Raw genomic sequence first — 18,471 nt, forward strand, 5'->3', positions numbered from 1 at the left:
AATTTCTTTCATTCAATTCCAACCCCCTTTTTTTTTTACCAGGGGAGCAGCAGGTTGATCATTGCATAATTGAATTACTCCAGGAACTACGCGCCTAAAATTCAATGTACCTTGCCACAAAGGCCAAGGGTAAAAGCATATGCAAGAGAATAGAAGTACGTACCTTTGATGCTGAAGAGGAGGAGGATCAAACCAAGAGAAACAGCTCGAGGTTCAAAGTGTAAAATGAAGCAATTTCTTGGTCGGTGTTTTGCTGCCATATATGCAACTTCCTTCTCCCCTAAACAAATGACAATTAACACCAGTGAGCAATAACAATAGAATTAATCAAAACACAAGTTTAGATTAAAGCTTTATCAAGCCACAACTTTAGATTTACTCCAAAAAAACATAGGGTTAGATTCAGATGAAGGAACTTAATTTCATCAAAAGTGAAGCAATTAGTTAAAGATAAAAAGCAAATAAAATGAAAAGTCCTCAAAAGAATAGAAGTACATACCTCTGATGTTTAAAAAAGGATCAAACCAGTAGAAACAGCTCAAGGTTCAAAGTGCGAGATGAACCTGTCACGCCCCAGACCCGAGGCATAACAGACGCCACACACCTGTAAGATATAACCTTACAGGCATGCAAGGCTCAAACATACATCTTAACTAACTAACTAAAATGGATCAAATATATTTATAAAATATAACAATTCTCAGGGTTAAGATACTAAGATAAAATCCTGAATAACAATTTAAGGTAGCTAAAAGGTTCACAACATTTAAACAATCTTGAAGCAAATTAACACCATATGCTAGCCTATGAAACGCCACTCCCTAAAGTTTTCCACTTGTTTGACCAAATTATAACCTGAAAAAAATGTGAAGGAAAGAGTGAGTCCAACAGCTCAGCAAGTGACTAACATCCCTTCATCCGGATTTAGCATGCACAAAACATTTAGGCTAAAACTTTTATTCTCATATAAATATCAAAAACAGAATTTTGGGTAATCTAATTCAAATAACAAAACTATCTTAATTTCAAAATTTTATAATAATGGATAAATATGATTTCACAATTATTGCAAACTTTAATGGTCTCCCGTAATGTACTATGACCATACTTAACCCCTAGGACATAGGTCATAATCATACAAAAACCATAATTAATCCTAGTGGCATGGGTCATAAAACTACAATTAACCCCAGTGGCATGGGTCATAAGTATATCAGAAACAACTATTAGCTACTCTGAACAGATATCACAAGTAACACTATTCTACAACCAGTGGTGCAGTTGAGATATCAATCTCTAATCACATAATACATGTCGACATGGTCAACGTTTAACCCCCATTGGTAAGATCATAACATAGTCATACTAGGAGACAAAACAAAATATATTTTCTGATTATCCAAGTTCACAAAACGATAATATTTACTTTCACAAAACTCATATCATGCATATCAAAAACATATGTATTTCAAACTAAGTACTTATATATATAATCACGAAGATAATCATATATACATATGTTAGATAAAAATCATATTTATATTTCAAAATCAGAAATCGTATTTCACAAAAATTCATATTCTAAAATCCAACATACGAAAATCATATATATACATTTTGCAAATTCAACCCGATTTTATAAATCATAGGACAAAATATAGTATACATAATATATGAAATTCAATTGCACATTGAGGCTAATTTTTAGGGTGTGAAAACACAAAAAAGATATCAATCACTTACCTGATTTTGTCAATTCCACTTTCAAGTAGCAAATCAAAAAATCCTCTTAGTAGCTTAATATTTCAAGAAATACATACAAAAATCAGAACTGAATTTGCAAACAAATCCTACAAGGCGACTTTCCGTTGACCATCCTAAGCACTTAGGGTGTGTAGCGATCTCTAGAATAATTTAAGAACATTTTTTATTAATAAGATAATATTTTATTATTATATATATTTTTGAATTAATAAAATTTTCAATAAAGTTGAGACTTAAACTTCAATCATAAAATCAATAAGGATTTTAATTTTAGATAGAAAGATAACACAAATTTCATTCCTAAAAATCATATTTAAAATTTTTCATAAATTTTTGATATTTTAATAAAATTTACTAATTTAAGAAATAAATTTATAAAATATAAATATATATACTTTTAGATATAAAAATACAGTAGAAATCACATATTCAATATTTATGAAGTTTACAGCAGAATTTATCACATATTAATTAAAATCGAATTTCAAAAAAAATTAAAAGGGATTTTCTGTTTTTCTGAAATTTTCAAAATCTAGATGGCCATTTGGCCTACTTTGAGCTTTTATAACTTTTAACCTGAAAAATTTCCAGTGATGAAATCAACACCAATATGCAGTATTCATATCATAGTACAGCACCAAAATTTTTTTCGATTAAAAAGAACAAAAAATTCCCAAGTTTCGAAAGCTAATATTCTCAAAATCATCATAAAATACCCAAATTTCTGGGTTTTCAGTTTCAACAAGCTTATTTTGAGGCTTCAATTCTCTTAACACAGGAAGCCTATAATTGAGCTATTGACGCCAAATTAAACATCTCATTTCATACTACAAAAGCCCTCAAAGAAATGACAAAAACCTTGCCGGAATATGGAGTTTCGGTGACCCAAAATTAAGTTGTCAAAACTGTTAAAAATCAGGTTCCCAATTAACTTTAAAAATTCATATCTTCCTAACCACAAGGCCAAACGAGATGCTACAAAAGCCATTGAAAAGATCTTTTCAAGACCTTTTCATTGGTACTGATCATGTCACCGGAAAGTCATCGAAAAAGTACCAAATTTAAATAAAAAGGTAAAAAAGAGTGTAAATTATTTAAAGCTTTTGTGCCAAAACTATGAAAACACAACTCTAAACATCCCTCAATTAGAAATCCCTTGAATACTATTCCCTTTTCTCTGTCTTTCTTCTTCCTTGGTGTTAAGTTATTCTGACTGCTTATCATTTGAGTCTGATGAAATAAACTACGTGAGTTTTTCTACCTTTTTTTTTAAACGTGTTGGGATAAAATTAATTATTTTTATTTTAAAATTTGATAAGATTAACGGATTATTATTTAATTTATTTTTTTTTATTATTATTTTTAAATATGATAAGATAAGATTGATTAATTTTTATTTAAACGTGATAACGTAATCTGACTCTAACTAAAATATATCTACTATATTTTAAATTTTTTTTTTTTTATGTATGGGATATTACAGAACTAACTTGGTTTCGTTATTAAATGCAACTGGTTCCAGCAAGTCTTGGCGAGAGTAACGAGCAAAGTTCTCTCAAATGTATTATAGGAAAATGCCCACCTTGTTTCGTAAGTTCCATCCTTAGATCGAACAAGTCGTCTACGAGTCAATCTTTCGTACAAAAAATTATTGCTTGCTAGATGTCAGGTCCGTGGCCTTGGATGCGGGTCCTATCTCCAGCCTTGGTCGGTCACATGCATCCGTGAATCACAATCGCCAGTGGCACTCGCTGGACCTGGCTAAGTGAAAGCGTGGGTCCGACCCAAATTGTACCCACACTTGGCTCTCCACGCGAATTAATACTAGCCAAACAGGAGGAGTTCTTCCACCCTCATATGAACAAAGCATGGGGTGAAACAATTTCTTTCATTCAATTCCAATCCATTTACTAGCCATAGTGGAGAAATCAATGTCCCACATGTTTCCGCTCATTGGCTGCACTGCCACCGTAGAATGGTAGTTTTTGTAAACATATTTACATGAAATGATATATCTTTTACTTTTCAAAAAAAAAAATCGTAAAGTCATTTTTTTTATCAGGGGAGCAGCTGGTTGATTATTGCATAATTGAATTACTCCAGGAACTACGTGCCTAAAATTCAATGTAGCTTGCCACAAAGGCCAAGGGTTAACGCATATGCAGCCCCACATTCTTCATAGTGAATTTTTGGAGTGTTTTTCTGAGATAGCCACTCCACAGAGCAGGCTCCCCTTCAACAAAAGAAAAGATTGTTGAGTCCTAGATCTCTCATGTTGAAACTTTGATTTGTGATTGCTTCTTTACCAATTCCAGACAGGTTAGTTTCTATATTCGTTGACCACATAGAGCTGGGAAAGTTTTTATCCAAATGTTCAAGGACAAAAGAGACCACAAATGGAATGGAAGTATACCTACTTGATTGTTCAGATTAACTCACCTTCTCCAGCATAATCAAAACTCCTTCACAAAATCCTAACTAACATTTTGTTGAACCGTGGCCCAAACACCACCTGCCTTATATAAACCCTTTGCGTAATGCAAATGCTAATTGTTTGATAATTATGCAGATAAAGATGCAGAGCAGACCACAAAATTCATTGCATTAAGTTAACACAAGGCATTGAATTGGGATCTCAATGGGTAGGGTACCCGTTAATTTCGAGGTACCCAACCTTAACCCTATTAAAAATCAAATACCTTAACCCTATTAACTACTCGAATAATTTTTAAAATTACTATCTTAACCCTAATCCTCATACATTCCCACTACTTTATAATTACCCTAACCCATTTAAATACTCAATTAGATAAAAAAATTATTAAAATCTTCTTTATGGATACCCAATTACCAAATTAACTATTCTAATCTCATAACTTCCCTTTAGATTTATATGTTATAAGTTTATATAAATAAAGGTATATATATTGTAATTAATAATTTTATGAATTATAATTTTTGTAATGTTAACACAAAATGGAAAGTAAATATGTTTATATTTAAAGAACATATATATATATACATACACACACACATGCACACATAAAAAATATTTTAATATATATATAATATAATAATTATATTCTTTATAAATGAATCTAATATATATATATATATAAAGTATATATATTAAAAGACATTACAAGTTAATTAATAATTATAATTTCATAAATTAATTTAATTAATTATATGAGTTTGTCTTTAATAACATGAAATTAAAAAAAATAATTAGATTCCAAAATTATTCAAATCATTGGAGAGTTGAATGTGGGGAAGGAACTAGTTGTTTTATGATTAGCTATTCTATCATGGGTCGTTGAGCAAGCTAACTTTAATACCCTAGAGTTATATAGGCTTTGAAGCCATGGGATAGAGAACATCATAAAATAATTAGCACNTACTAAAAATATTTTAATATATATAATAGTAATTATATTTCTTATAAATTAACACAATATATAAACTATATATATTGAAAAACATTACAAGTTAAGTAATAATAATAGTTTAATGAATTAATTTAATTAATTATATGGATTTATTCTTAATTTCATGAAATTAAAAAGAAACACTTAGGTTCCAAAACTATTCTAATCTCAAAAACTTTCTTTAAGTATATATATTATAAGATTATATAAACAATGGTATATATATTATAATTAATAATTTTATAAGTCATAATTTTTGTAATGTTGACACAAAATAGAAAGTAAATATAATTATATTAAAAGTATATATATAATAATAATTATATTCCTTTATAATATGATATAATATTCATATTATTTAGCATAATTAACAATCTAATAATTTTTTAATTTAAATATATTAATATCATCATATTAATAATTAGAGTAACCATACTTTTCATATATTTGTTAATTTTTAACAAAAAGAATTGCTTGTAAAGTTAGTAAAAATTATAAATTTTTTATTTAATTATTAAAATAATAATAAAATATTTATAAATAATAATCAAGTTCGAGTAACGGGTGCTCAAGGGGTGGTATCTGAACTTTACCCGAACCCGATACAAGTACTGAAATCACTACCCGAACTCATCCTAAGCCCGATTATATGGTACTTCAACCTTATATAATCGGATCGGGTATTCGCAGTTATTCTATAACTAGGTACCTATTGTCATCCCTAGCACTGAATAAGAAAGAAAAATGAAAACCCAAAAAGAAAAAATGGCCTTAAACCAAGGCTTAAAACATCCATTTATCTCCTGGCTTGGGACGAATTCCAAGTCCAGTTCTTATACTTGCACCCACTTCCATCAAATCTTCCACCTGTTCAAATGAAATTATAAAAACAAAATTACAAAGTTTAGATTGCACATGTCTATATTAATATATATTATATTATATTTAATTTTAATTATAAAATATATTTAAAAATATTAATATAAAATTATTTTTATATTTAATAATAAATATAACTTAAATGAGTGAGTTCGACTTAAATTTTCAAAGTGTCAACGTGTTTAATACTTTGCTTTGAACAAAGACAAAAAAAATGGAATAATTAGTACAAAAAGTTGGGACCTGTCAATATAAAAAGCAAAAAGAAAAAGAATGAGTGATGGTGTATAAACAAATCTTACTACTAGTTTGTAATTACATACAAGGAACATGCCCATCAAATAAATATATGATAAAATGAAATAAGCACACAATTATTCATTGATAGTAGCAGTACATGATAAGAGCAGCAAACTCCCTTTCCACTCAAAGTGGAAAGGTAAATAAACTTAAAAGAGCAAAACACAAAGAAATTAACACATATAAGAAGACTAATTTTATTTATCACTTAATCGAAGACTGCATTGAAGTAGGAGTATTTATTTTGTGAGTGTTGCTTTCTCTAAGATTGCCAATACGGTTTGTAAGACAGTGAGTATCACCACGATGAAAGTAGCAACAGTGACAGTTCTTCTCCAAAGATTGTAGAAATAAACCTGCTTCAAGATTGTCCATCTATGGTTCCAAGAATTTTTATAATGCCACCCTAGTTCCATACCGATTTCACCTTAGAGCAAAGTTGAATGTGCAACTCCCACCGCAGGATTGTTAATCATATTTGCCATAGCTACATTGCTACCCAATCTATTGACAATAATCCCCTCTTTTACTGGTAAATCTACGTCTCTACTGATGTCAACAAGAGGGTTTAATAATTTAATATAACTACAAAAATAAGGTCTTTTTGGATAATAATATTATTCGAAGGCCATCAAATTTCTAAAATGAATCTCAATCTCGTACTCCACATCAATAGTTAACAATTTTAGCACTCCTTTCTTAAAGCGTACCTGAAGCAAGCTGTACATAGTAAATTTGAGCATATCATCCATAAGCATATCTATAAGCTCAACACCTTCATACTCAAGACCACCAATCTTATAACAATTATATGAAACACCATTAAACGTAACACCAAAATCATCATTAACTACAACACATTTAAATTCAACACCAGACTCCTGCAGCCTCGTTGCGTTGTGCATGATGTGGCTTCCTATACGAAAATGGCTTCCTGCAAGACTTGTGTTCAGTGGACAAGCCCTCAGCACTTAATATCTAATTAAATCCGTAAAGTGTTTAATCTTCTTTTTCTCGAATGATGGATCTTTATTGACACCAAAATACAAGCAAACAAGATCGAGATACTACAAAAAAAATCAGCCTTTTCCAACGAAATTTTTCATTGGAAAAAGGCTAAATTCCGTTGGAAATTCCATCGGTAAAAGTATCGTAAGTAATACTTTTCGTTGGAAATTTTAGTTGGAAAAATGAGCTTATTGTAGGGAACTCGACTGGATTTCCGTTGGAAATTAATTTCCAAAGGAATTCCATTGAAAATTTCCTATAGAAATTTTCGTTGGAAACAATTCTGTTGGAAGCAATTCCGTTGGAAACAATTCCGTTGGAAAATCGTTTTCAACAGAATTATGTTGGAAATGCTTTTCCAAATTCCGTTGGAAATGCTTTTCCAATGGAATTGTTTTATATTCAAAAAAGCATTTGCCATGAAATTTTCTGTTGGAAATGCTTTTCCAACGGAAATTATTTTATTAGATTATCAATTTCTCAAAAAATTACCAAAAATTATTTTACAAAAAAAAAACAAATTTCTATTTCGATAATAAAATATCCATTCACATCGACATTTGAATTTCATATTATATAAAAGAAACAAATATTAAAAACTGAAATTCAATGTGAAACTCATATAATTTAAAATTACCCTAACACACAATATCTAAGAAAAGTTAAACACATATGATTATAAAACTAAAATTGTTATTAAACAGCTATACTAAAAAGTATCTCCGTGTAACAGTGAAACATTGACATCATATCATGAAATGTGATCTTACTTGTGCAGATGTTAGCTTGAAGGTCCCGCAGTTCCTTGTTTTGAAAGTGCATTAGTCATGATCATACTTTTCATACGTGCCATAAATTCACTTATGCTTTCTGCCATTGCATTTTTAATTTCTTCATGTATTTCTCCATGTAATTCATCACGTATCTTACCCAAGTTTTTTAAAAGATTTTCTACTTTCTCTTCCAATGCAATTGCGGGACTGGTAGCGTTTGAGGGCATAGGGTCACATGCAGACTCAGATGTTGCTACATTGATGTGTGTTCCAGTAAGTAAAGCTGTAGCAGGGACCCGAGTACCAAACCCATGCACGTGAATGCGTGTAGTCTCAATCCCTCCTATTGCTTTAGTCCAAGCATTCGGATCGAATTCTGGCTGAGAAGATGAATACTCACCATATTTCTGTGATATTACAGAATTATACATTTCCTACAAAAAAAAAATTAAACTAGATTAGTATTCAACTACAGTTGTCAACTTTAATTTTAAAATTAATCAATTTGGTACGTACACTCATAGACTTGGACTTGTTATCTATAAAATCACCATGACCCCCTAAACGCTTATGAGTATGGTTGAACACTTCCAAAAAACTAAAATCTCCTTTCATCTCAATTGCCTGCATTTATTTACAACTACATATACTCAATCATAATTGATATATATAAATTACATAAAAGGAAAAATCAAAGTCAAACTACTAAACAGACAATTTAAATTTAGTTTGAAAGAAAACCAAACATATAAATGAGAAGTAAAAGTAATTCATACCATCCTTTTTGCATGAACCACAAATGAAACTGAACCGCCAGTGTGCTTTGGGATGCTTCATTCTTTTGCCGTCAAACCATTTTGCCTTGCTTTTCTCGATTTGTCTTGCCATTCTTCTGTACCTCATACCGTATCGATAAGGAGATCCCAGATTTTATTCGTGATCTATTCCCTTGACATGCCTTTGTAGTCCCTAATGTTGTTTGTTTTGGCTTCTGTCATTGCTTTATTCCTTTCTTCTGACAGCATGTCTCTTAACTGATCAGAACAAATTTTTTCCCATATTCGTCGAACCAAAACATTGTGATTTGCAGACCAAACACATTTTTCCTAGTTCAAAATTTTTTCATTATTAAAAAAATTGATAGAAATTAATTGAAAACTTAAAGTTATAATAAATCAATAAATAACAAACTACATACCTGAAATTTTTGAAACATTAACTCCTTTACATCATTAGGGACTTTCCTCCATATCGACCATGGACCATTAAAGTGATTTTTGATGATCCTTGTGATTGTAGCGGTGACCTCTCGCTCGAAAAAAGTGCTTATAGAATATAAAAGAAAATTTTAATATATTAATGTTTTTAATAAATATGACAATTTCATTAACAACTATTAGAAATATCTTAAGACAACACACCTCTCCCCAATTGGAGTTATACACAATCTGTTCGCTGGATCAACATGAGTCTGTAATCCTACACTAGGTCCTCTACCCCTTGACCTTGAGGATATGTCATCTACACTTGCATCTAAATCAATAGATGGGGATCTACGAGAATCGTGAGTAGATGTCTCATTTTCTACTTGCTTTGCAAATGCACCCAACAAAGAAGGTGTCTCAAATGGCACATCATGAAACTCCAGCTGCATCTGTTGTTGAATGGATAGATCAACAAATTCTCTAGCATTTGTAGACAAAGACATACTTTCAGAGGCATTTTTTGATCTAGGTCACGATTTTGAATGCTTCCTTTTAACCATCATTCTTGCAACATTTATAATGTTAAAAGTCAGACACAAATCCATTAGATATAAAATTGAAACAAAGTATAGAAACCATCAATTACAACAATGAAAAGTATGATTATTCATTGGTACAATAAAATTGACATTATATAGTATTAATCTCAACATTTATAAATATAAACTTAGATTAAATTTCACACACAGTCAAGATCTTTTAATATTATAAAATTAACAAATATACAACATGTAACAAAAAATATCAAACCAATATCATATATGCCAACCATCATCATTCACTTTCAGAATAATCAAATTCATGTTCTTCATTATTATCACTATCATCACTCAAAGTTTCAGAAGCGTTGTCTTCAAGTTCATCTTCTTTTTCATCGTCATCTTCATTTTCATCTCTTTCCATGTCATCTTCTTCATCTTCATCTCTTTGCATGTCATCGTCTTCATCCTCAATCAAGAGATTAACCTCATCATAATCACCATTTGCTAAGACTGTCAAGTTATCAAGTTCTTCCGATGGAGTAGCATTCATTGAAATAGACACGTCTTCTTGGTATACTTCTTCATTCAAATCAATTTCATTTTCTCTATCTCCACTACTAAGAATGTTATATCTACTCCTAGCTTTTGTTTTAAATATTGTCCACCAATCACATCGATCTCTTTTCCGTGATGGATAACTACTATAATAAACTTGGTGAGCTTGTGCTGCTAAAACAAATGGTTCATTATTGGCAAGTATTGAGTTGCATTTAATTTCAACAAGACCATGCAAAGGATCTACCTTATTACCTTTTTTAGTGTCAAACCAATGACACTTAAATAGCACAACTCTGTTTTCGATTTTAAAATACTTCAACTCAATTATATCCACTAAAATACCATAAAAGTCACGCTCATAATCATTGTAAAAACTCCCTTTTATGCAAACCCCACTATTCATTGTCTTACGATTTTGCCCGTAATCTAGGGTGTGAAATTTGAAACCATTTACAAAGTATCCTTTGTAACACCTTATCATACGTCCTGGACCATGAGCAATTTCAAGTATACGTGGGTTAATTTCATTTGTATGTGTTGCAACCTACAAACATGACATACAAGATCAAAATTAATAATTACATAATTAATGCGTCAATATTATTAAAAATTCACTTATAATTTACATAAACTTACATAATTTTTAAACCATTTAACGAATCTTGCATCACACACTTTCTCCAATTCATCTTCCGATATATGCACAACATCTCCCTTGATAATATCATCAAACATTCTATCATCATATCCACAATTTAGTGATTAAATTCATTCTTATAATTCAAGTTTGGATTAGTATTTTATGATTAAAAAATTAAATAATTATGTAGGAAAGGAATTACTATTTTTTTAAAGTAAGGACTTTTGATATGTTTTTTTACTTAATCTGAAAAAAATATTATATAAAAAGGAAAATAGTAAATTTTATAGAACACAAAAATTGTAAATTTTTTAAAATTTTTATATTTAATTGTCAATATTTTATTATTTTATTTGATTTATATCTTCTTCAATTTAAAACAGCTCTCTATTATAAGTGACCAATTAATGTCATTACTTGACCAATGTTTTGTTATTGTATTTGCTTTTATTTTATTTGATTAATTTGATAATTAGTTTATGGTTTCTATTCCTTCTTTATTTTTAATTATTATTTTGTAAAAAAAATGTTAATTATAAACGTAACTTATTTCTTGTTAACCAAGATATATTATCAGACTTAACATATGATAGTTGCCCCTATCATCCATTAACTTACCTAGTTATGCTCAATCCCTTAGCAAAATGTAAAATAGAATTATTTTTTAATTTTGATTTATGATTATGGTTTGTAAATATATCCAAATTACTCATTTGTATTTTTTTTTCTTTTGAGTTGGAACTATAAATTAAGGAAAAATACAAATTATATAAGCTTAGGATTATGGTCTATAAATATATTCAAGTTATTTATTTGTAAATTTTCCTTTTGTCTTTTTTTTTTTTGAGTTGAGGAGCATAGTTACCACATTAAATATTATATCAGCTGAATAAAGATAATTTAATTAAATAGAGAAAATTTTATGTAAAACGGTTCTAGCACCAATAAAAATCTTTCAATATAAACCCTAAATATTTTTACATGGTAGTCAACTTCTTCTAAGAGATTAAGATATGTGATTTCTTTTGTTTTTTATCTTTAGAGCTTATTTTGTATGAGCACATACCAAGACAAATATTATATCAATTTATTTGTATAGAAGGTCTGTACAACTATCTTCAAATCCAATGATGGGTTATAGGAAATACTCAAATTCATTCCAGGTTGATCATATGAAAGTTTGTCGTTTTTTTTTTTGTAAATTTTTTTAAAATTAGATTTTGCTTATAGTTATCCAGCTAAAAATTCATTAAGTAAATAGTTAAGATAATAATGTAACAAAGATAAATAGCGTCACATGCTATTAGTTTAGAATCTTTAAGAGGAATTATAGTCATCAACAGTTTTGAAATTCATTCATCATCAAACTTCAATTACATAGCATGTATATAGACTCAGCAACAAGATTTACAGTCAATTTACTTTTCATTATAAATCTAAATTGATTTTTAATTTTTTCAACTTAATGACTAAAATTAAAATTACAATGAACAAACAATTTTAAATCAAATAAACCATTTTCTACGTGATTTAATGAAAAATTCATTCTTATCATTAATTTTATTTTTATAAATAACAATTTTCATCAATAAAAATTATTCAAAAAAATGACAATTTAAAAATATAATGAATAAAGATTTCTACTTTCGAGAATAAAAAAATTTGCACCCATATTTACTAAGCTTATTAAGATGTTAAAGATTATTAAAAAGTAATATCTTTATTTAATCTATAATAAATCATAAAATTATGTATCAACAACTGCATTTTTTTATAATAAAAAAATACTAACAAATTGCCAGTAGAGGGAAGAGATATTTAGGGTTTTTGGTGATCGAGCTTCAAGCCACCGGTGGAGGAGAAGGTGAGAGAGGAGTAGAAAGCGGCCAACGGAGGGAAGAGTTTAGAGAGAAGTCAGACGGTGGTTTTCAATTAGTCAAGCACCTTCTTGATCGGTGTTCGCCATATAAGCAACTTCCTTCTCATGGAAACAAACGACAATATTTCTCACTAGTTAGCAATATCAACAGAATTAATCAACCCTCAACTTTAGATTTAAGCCTTGATAAGTCCAACATGGTGTTTAAACTTTCGTTTTGAGGTACCTATGACGCCCAACTTTAAATTTATCCCAAAAGAATTTGAAGTCAAATCCGAATGATAAAATTTAATTACATAAAAAATGAAGCAATTAGCTACAGATAAGAAGTAAATAAAATCAATGCCTTCGTCAGAATAGAATTAGTACGTACCACTGAAGAGAAAGAGGTCAAACCAGGAGAAACAGCTCAAGGTTCAAAGTGCAAAATGGGGTAATCCTTGTACAAAATCAGTTCTTAACATTGGAAAGAGCCCACTTGTTTCGTCCAATTAAGAGCCAACCGTCGTACAAAGTCATTGTTTTTGCTTTTTCTTATTGTTTGAAGTGACAAAAAATCATTGTTTTTTTAAAGAGGTTGTTATAAAGCGACAAAGTATCCTTGTCTAAATATGATGTGCATGTTCTATAAGTAAGATGCTATTTGTAGAAAATCACTTTAACCAACCACTCATATCTCACCCACAAATTTAATATATATTAATTTATAGTTTCGCAAGGGAACATTTTGTGTGTGTGTGTGTGTGGGAAATCCATGGACCACATTGCATTGTCAGGAAAAGGCATCATCTCAACACCCCTAGTTTCAGGACGGTAAAAGTTTCGAAAAATGGCACATGGAATCCAAATTTCAGAACTTGTGCAGGATTCACCACCTACCAGGAATACAATGAAATATGTTAAAACCATTCGTAACATGTCAGGCAGAAAACTACGTTTGTATTCTGCAGATGCTAAATGGAGGGTGCTGGGCGCAATTTCCATCTGGTTCTTAACTGCAGCCATTCGGTAATGGGCAGTATAGCGACCATCTACCAGAATTCCCCCTGCAATCATGGGTTGTCTGCCGAAAAACTTCCCCACAAAAAAAAAAATGATAAGTGTTGGAAAATTGAATACTATATTTTTTTCAGCTTCAAGTGTTTGTTGTCAACTTACAACTCCTTCACAACATCCTAACTGACATTTTGTTGAACCGTGGCACAAACACCACCTGCCATAGATAAACCCTTTGCGTAATGCAAATGCTAATTGTTTGATAATTATGCAGAGAAAGATGCAGAGCTGAACCACAAAACTCATTGCATTAAGGTAACACAAGGCACTGAAAAGGAAAGAAAAATGAAAACCCAGAAAGAAAAAATGGCCTTAAACCAAGGCTAAAGCACTCATTCATCCCCTGCCCTGGGACGAATTCCAAGTCCAGTTCTTTTACTTGCACCCACTTCCATCAAATCTTCCACCTGTTCAAATGAAATTATAAAAACAAAATTATAAATGTTGAAGGTGAAAATTTGAAAACACGGGAACCAATAGTTCTACCTGTGGCAACGCTTGCTGTGGCCCAATACCAGTGGCTATTGACGCGGGTCCTATCTCCATCACCACCGCTCTCCTCCACCTCCATGACTTGTCTCTTCCTTCTTCAGACTTTCACTGACTTTGCAGTTTGATCCTTTTCCAAGCTGCTGCTCTTCGTACCGCTTCCTTGATTGGATTGGCCCGACTTGGGCCAGACTTGGTCATGATTTTTTAGACCCAGGCTCGACCAGCACAATCCAAAAATGTTTTTGTAATAATAAATATTATATTTTTATTTAATTATAAATTTAAAATAGTAATAAAAATTTTTATATTTAAAAATAAATATAACTTAAATGGGTGAGTTCGGATTTAAGTTTTTAAGATGTCAATCTCATACGATCAACTATTTATTTGTTATTCTTTATTTTAATCATGAGAAATTTTCTTTTTCCTTAAAAGATAGAAGTTTGAAAAATCATTTGAGATCTTAGTTTTTTTTTTTAATTTAACATTTCATGAAAAACTTTTTTAGTTGTCACAAGTTACACATTTAATGAATTCACGAATTATTTTAATACTTTAGTTTGAACAAAGGAAAGAAAGAATAATTAGTAAAAAAGGTTGTGGCCTTTGAATATAAAAAGAAAAAAGAAAGAGAATGAGTCATAGTCTTACTACCAGTTAGTTATATACAAGGAACAAGTCAATCCCATAAAAATATGACAAAATCTAATAGGCACACAATTCTTCATTAATAGTAACAGTACATTTTATGATAAGTGCAACAAAGCTTGAAAACAAATTCTCTTTCCACTCAAAGTGGAAAGGCAAATAAATTTAAAAAAGTGCAAAAGAAACGCAAACTAACACAAATAGAAAGATTGATTTCATTTTTCTTTGAATCGAATACTACCAATCAAGTAAGAGTATTTATTTTGTAGGCATTGCTCGATCCAAGATTGCCAATACGGTTTGAGTGAGAGTTATTACCACTACGATGAAAGCAGCAAAAGTAGCAGTTCCTCTCCAAAGATTGTTGAAATAGACATGTTTCAAGGTTGTCCTTGTACGGTTCCAAGGATTATCATAATACTCGTTCAAATCCTTTCCTATTTTGTCATAACACACACTAAGGTTTACAACACCCGTCATGAGATTGTTGATCATATTTGCCACAGCTGCATTGCTTCCCATATCATTAACAAAAATCCCCTCCTTTTCCAACAAATCCACATCTTTATCTGTGTCAACAAGATAGTCTAACAGTTGCATATAACTACAAAAATAAGCCTCCCCGGAATAGTGACATTGTTCGAAGGCAATCAGGTTTCTAATCCAAATTTCACTGTGGTCGTTCCAATAAAAATATGGGATTTTTAGCACTCCTTTTGCAAATTTTACGTACAAGTCACTCACATCAACGTTATCTTTAATAGCTTCAAACTTAACACCAGCCTCATGCAACATCGTTGCGCTGTATATGTTGTCGATACACTCAATTGAGTTTGAAGGACAAGTTCTCACTAGAACGCTTCTAGTTAAATCTATAAAGTGTTTAATCCCCTTTTTGTTGATTAAATGATCTTCGTTTTCGTTGAGGAACAAGCAAGCAAGGTGGGGAAAAGAGGGTTTACCAGAGGTAGCAAAAGCTAGGTTATATAGAGCTTCAAGGATAAAGAACGGGAGTTGATTTTCAAGTAATAACAAATCCAATTCTAGTTCAACTCTTAACCATACCTTATTGACTAAGAAGTCGATGACTTCTTTTTCAGAGTTCCTCAAGAACAACTCAATGAGAAAAACTGCGTCAAATAATATTATCTTCACAAACTTGGAAACCGCCAACTCAGTGTCCAAGACAAATTCGACATCATAACACCTGCATATATCTCTTACTCGCGCTTTGATGAAACTGGCAAATTGTTCCAATGTGTTTTCGGAAGTCCTTTGACAAAATTTGTCGTAATATCTCTCCTTTTGCCTCTCCATTCGAGCCAAATTTTTGTTACCATGATGAATAGGCCCTATTGAAATCAACCGCGGAGTGAAGGCTTTTTGGTTTGCTTCACGAAAACGACTAGGGACCTTGTAAATACAACAATCAGGCGCAAGCTCAAAGTCTTCTTCAGGGATACCAATTTCCAAATATTGGGGTTGGTGGTTGTTCTCAATAAGTGCAGCAACTTCTTGTTCGGTGTTTGCTGCCATATATGCAACTTCCTTCTCATGTAAACAAACGACAATTAAACCAGTGAGCAATAGCAATAAAATTAATCAAGCCACACGTTTAGATTAAAGCCTTATCAAGCCACAACTTTAGATTTACCCCGAAAAATCATAGGGTTAGATTCAGATAAAGGAACTTAATTTCATCAAAAGTGAAACTATTAACTAAAAATAAAAAGTAAATAAATTCAAAACCCTCATAAGAATAGAAATACATACCTCTGATGCTGAAGAAAAGGATCAAACCAGCAGAAACAGCTCAAGGTTCAAAGTGCGAGATGAACCAACTTGGTTTCGTTATTGAATACAACTGGTTCCGGTAAGTCTTGGCGAGAGTAATGAGCAAAGTTCTCTCACATTTATAGAGGAAAATGCCCACCTTGTTTCTTAAGTCCTATCCTTGGATTGCACAAGTCGTCTACGAGTCAATTTTTCGTACAAAAACTTATTGCTCGCTAGTTGTTAGTTGTCAAGTCTGTGGCTTTGGATGCGGGTCCAATCTTCATTTTGGCTGGAGATTGGTAAAGAGGCAATCACAAATCAAAGTTTCAACATGAGAGATCTAGGACTCAACAATCTTTTCTTTTGTTGAAGGGAAGCCTGCTCTGTGGAGTGGTTATCTCAGAAAAACACACAAAATTTCGATATGACAAATGTGGGGCTGCGTATGCTTTTACCCTTGGTCTTTGTGGCCAGGTACATTGAATTTAAGGCATGTAGTTCCTGGAATAATTCAATTATGAAATGATCAACCAGCTGGTCCCCTGGTCAACAAAAATGGGTTGGGATTGAATGAAAGAAATTGTTTTTCCACATGTTTTGATGATGCGAGGGTGGAAGAACCCCTCCTGTTAGGCTAGTATTAATTCGCATGGAGAGACAAGTGTAGATAGAATTTGGGTAGGACCCATGCTTTCACTCAGCCAGGTCTAGCGAGTCCCACAGACGATTGTGATTCACGGGTGCATGGGACTGATCCAGGATGGAGATAGGACGCGCATCCAAAGCCACGGACCTGACAACTAACAACTAGCAAGCAATAATTTTTTGTACGAAAGATGGACTCGTGACAACTCGTTCGATCCAAGGATGGTACTTAAGATAAAAGGAGGGCATAATCCTGTATTACATTTGAGAGAACTTTGCTCACTACTCTCGTCAAGACTTAAAGCATGTCTATTTCAGCAATTTTGGAAAAGGAACTACAACTGTTGCTGCTTTCATCGTGGTGGTACTGACTCTCAAACCATACAGACAATCTTAGCTCAAGCAAAGCCCATAAAATAAAATACTCTTACTTGTTTTTAGTTTTCTATTCAATTAAAGTGAAAATTGTTGAAAGGTAATTCATTGTAACACCCCGTATGAAGGAAGGAAAGGTAGGAGCCGGCTGAAGGCAAAAATAAAAGAAGGGGAAGAATGAAATGGGGGCTGGCCACGTGGAACAAAGGGAAGAAGGAAAAGAAAAAAAACGGTAGGGGGCCGGTCAAAGAAGAAAATAAAGAAGAAGGAAAGAATAAAAAAAAAAAAAGAGAAGAGCTGCAAAAGAGAAAGAGTCGGCTATGAGGGAGTGAAAAAAAAAACATTCAACCAAAAATCGAGAAGAGAAAGAAAGAAGAAAGGAGAAAGGAAAGAAAGGAGAAGGAGGGAAAGAGAAAGAAGAAAGGAAAGAAAAAGAGAGAATGAAGATCGGCTGGAGGAGAAGGAAAAGAGAGGGAGAAGGCTGGCCGGAGGAGAAGAGAGAG

At 31.6% G+C, this 18,471-nt stretch overlaps 1 protein-coding gene and 1 long non-coding RNA gene across 3 annotated transcripts; both read right to left on the minus strand.

Moving 5' to 3' along the window:
- On the minus strand, nucleotides 242-17,114 carry LOC18614441 (UPF0481 protein At3g47200). Of its 2 annotated transcripts, none has more exons than XR_001926350.1 (2): nucleotides 16,946-17,114; nucleotides 242-272 (listed from the first exon to the last, which is right to left on the minus strand). XR_001926350.1 is itself a non-coding variant. In XM_018114647.1 (2 exons), the coding sequence occupies exon 2, from the start codon at nucleotides 16,706-16,708 to the stop codon at nucleotides 15,431-15,433; it is 1,278 nt and encodes a 425-aa protein (XP_017970136.1). In that variant the 5' UTR covers nucleotides 16,709-16,720; nucleotides 16,946-17,114; the 3' UTR covers nucleotides 15,253-15,430. The 2 variants fall into 2 exon arrangements, 1 of the variants encoding a protein (XP_017970136.1); XM_018114647.1 differs by lacking the exon at nucleotides 242-272 and adding an exon at nucleotides 15,253-16,720.
- LOC108660578 lies at nucleotides 250-17,032 on the minus strand. Its single transcript, XR_001926361.1, has 3 exons — nucleotides 17,011-17,032; nucleotides 500-563; nucleotides 250-280 (listed from the first exon to the last, which is right to left on the minus strand). It is a non-coding gene; the product is annotated as an uncharacterized LOC108660578 (long non-coding RNA).

The sequence above is a fragment of the Theobroma cacao genome, chromosome 1, assembly GCF_000208745.1.
Source record: "Theobroma cacao cultivar B97-61/B2 chromosome 1, Criollo_cocoa_genome_V2, whole genome shotgun sequence".
Lineage (NCBI taxonomy): Eukaryota > Viridiplantae > Streptophyta > Magnoliopsida > Malvales > Malvaceae > Theobroma > Theobroma cacao.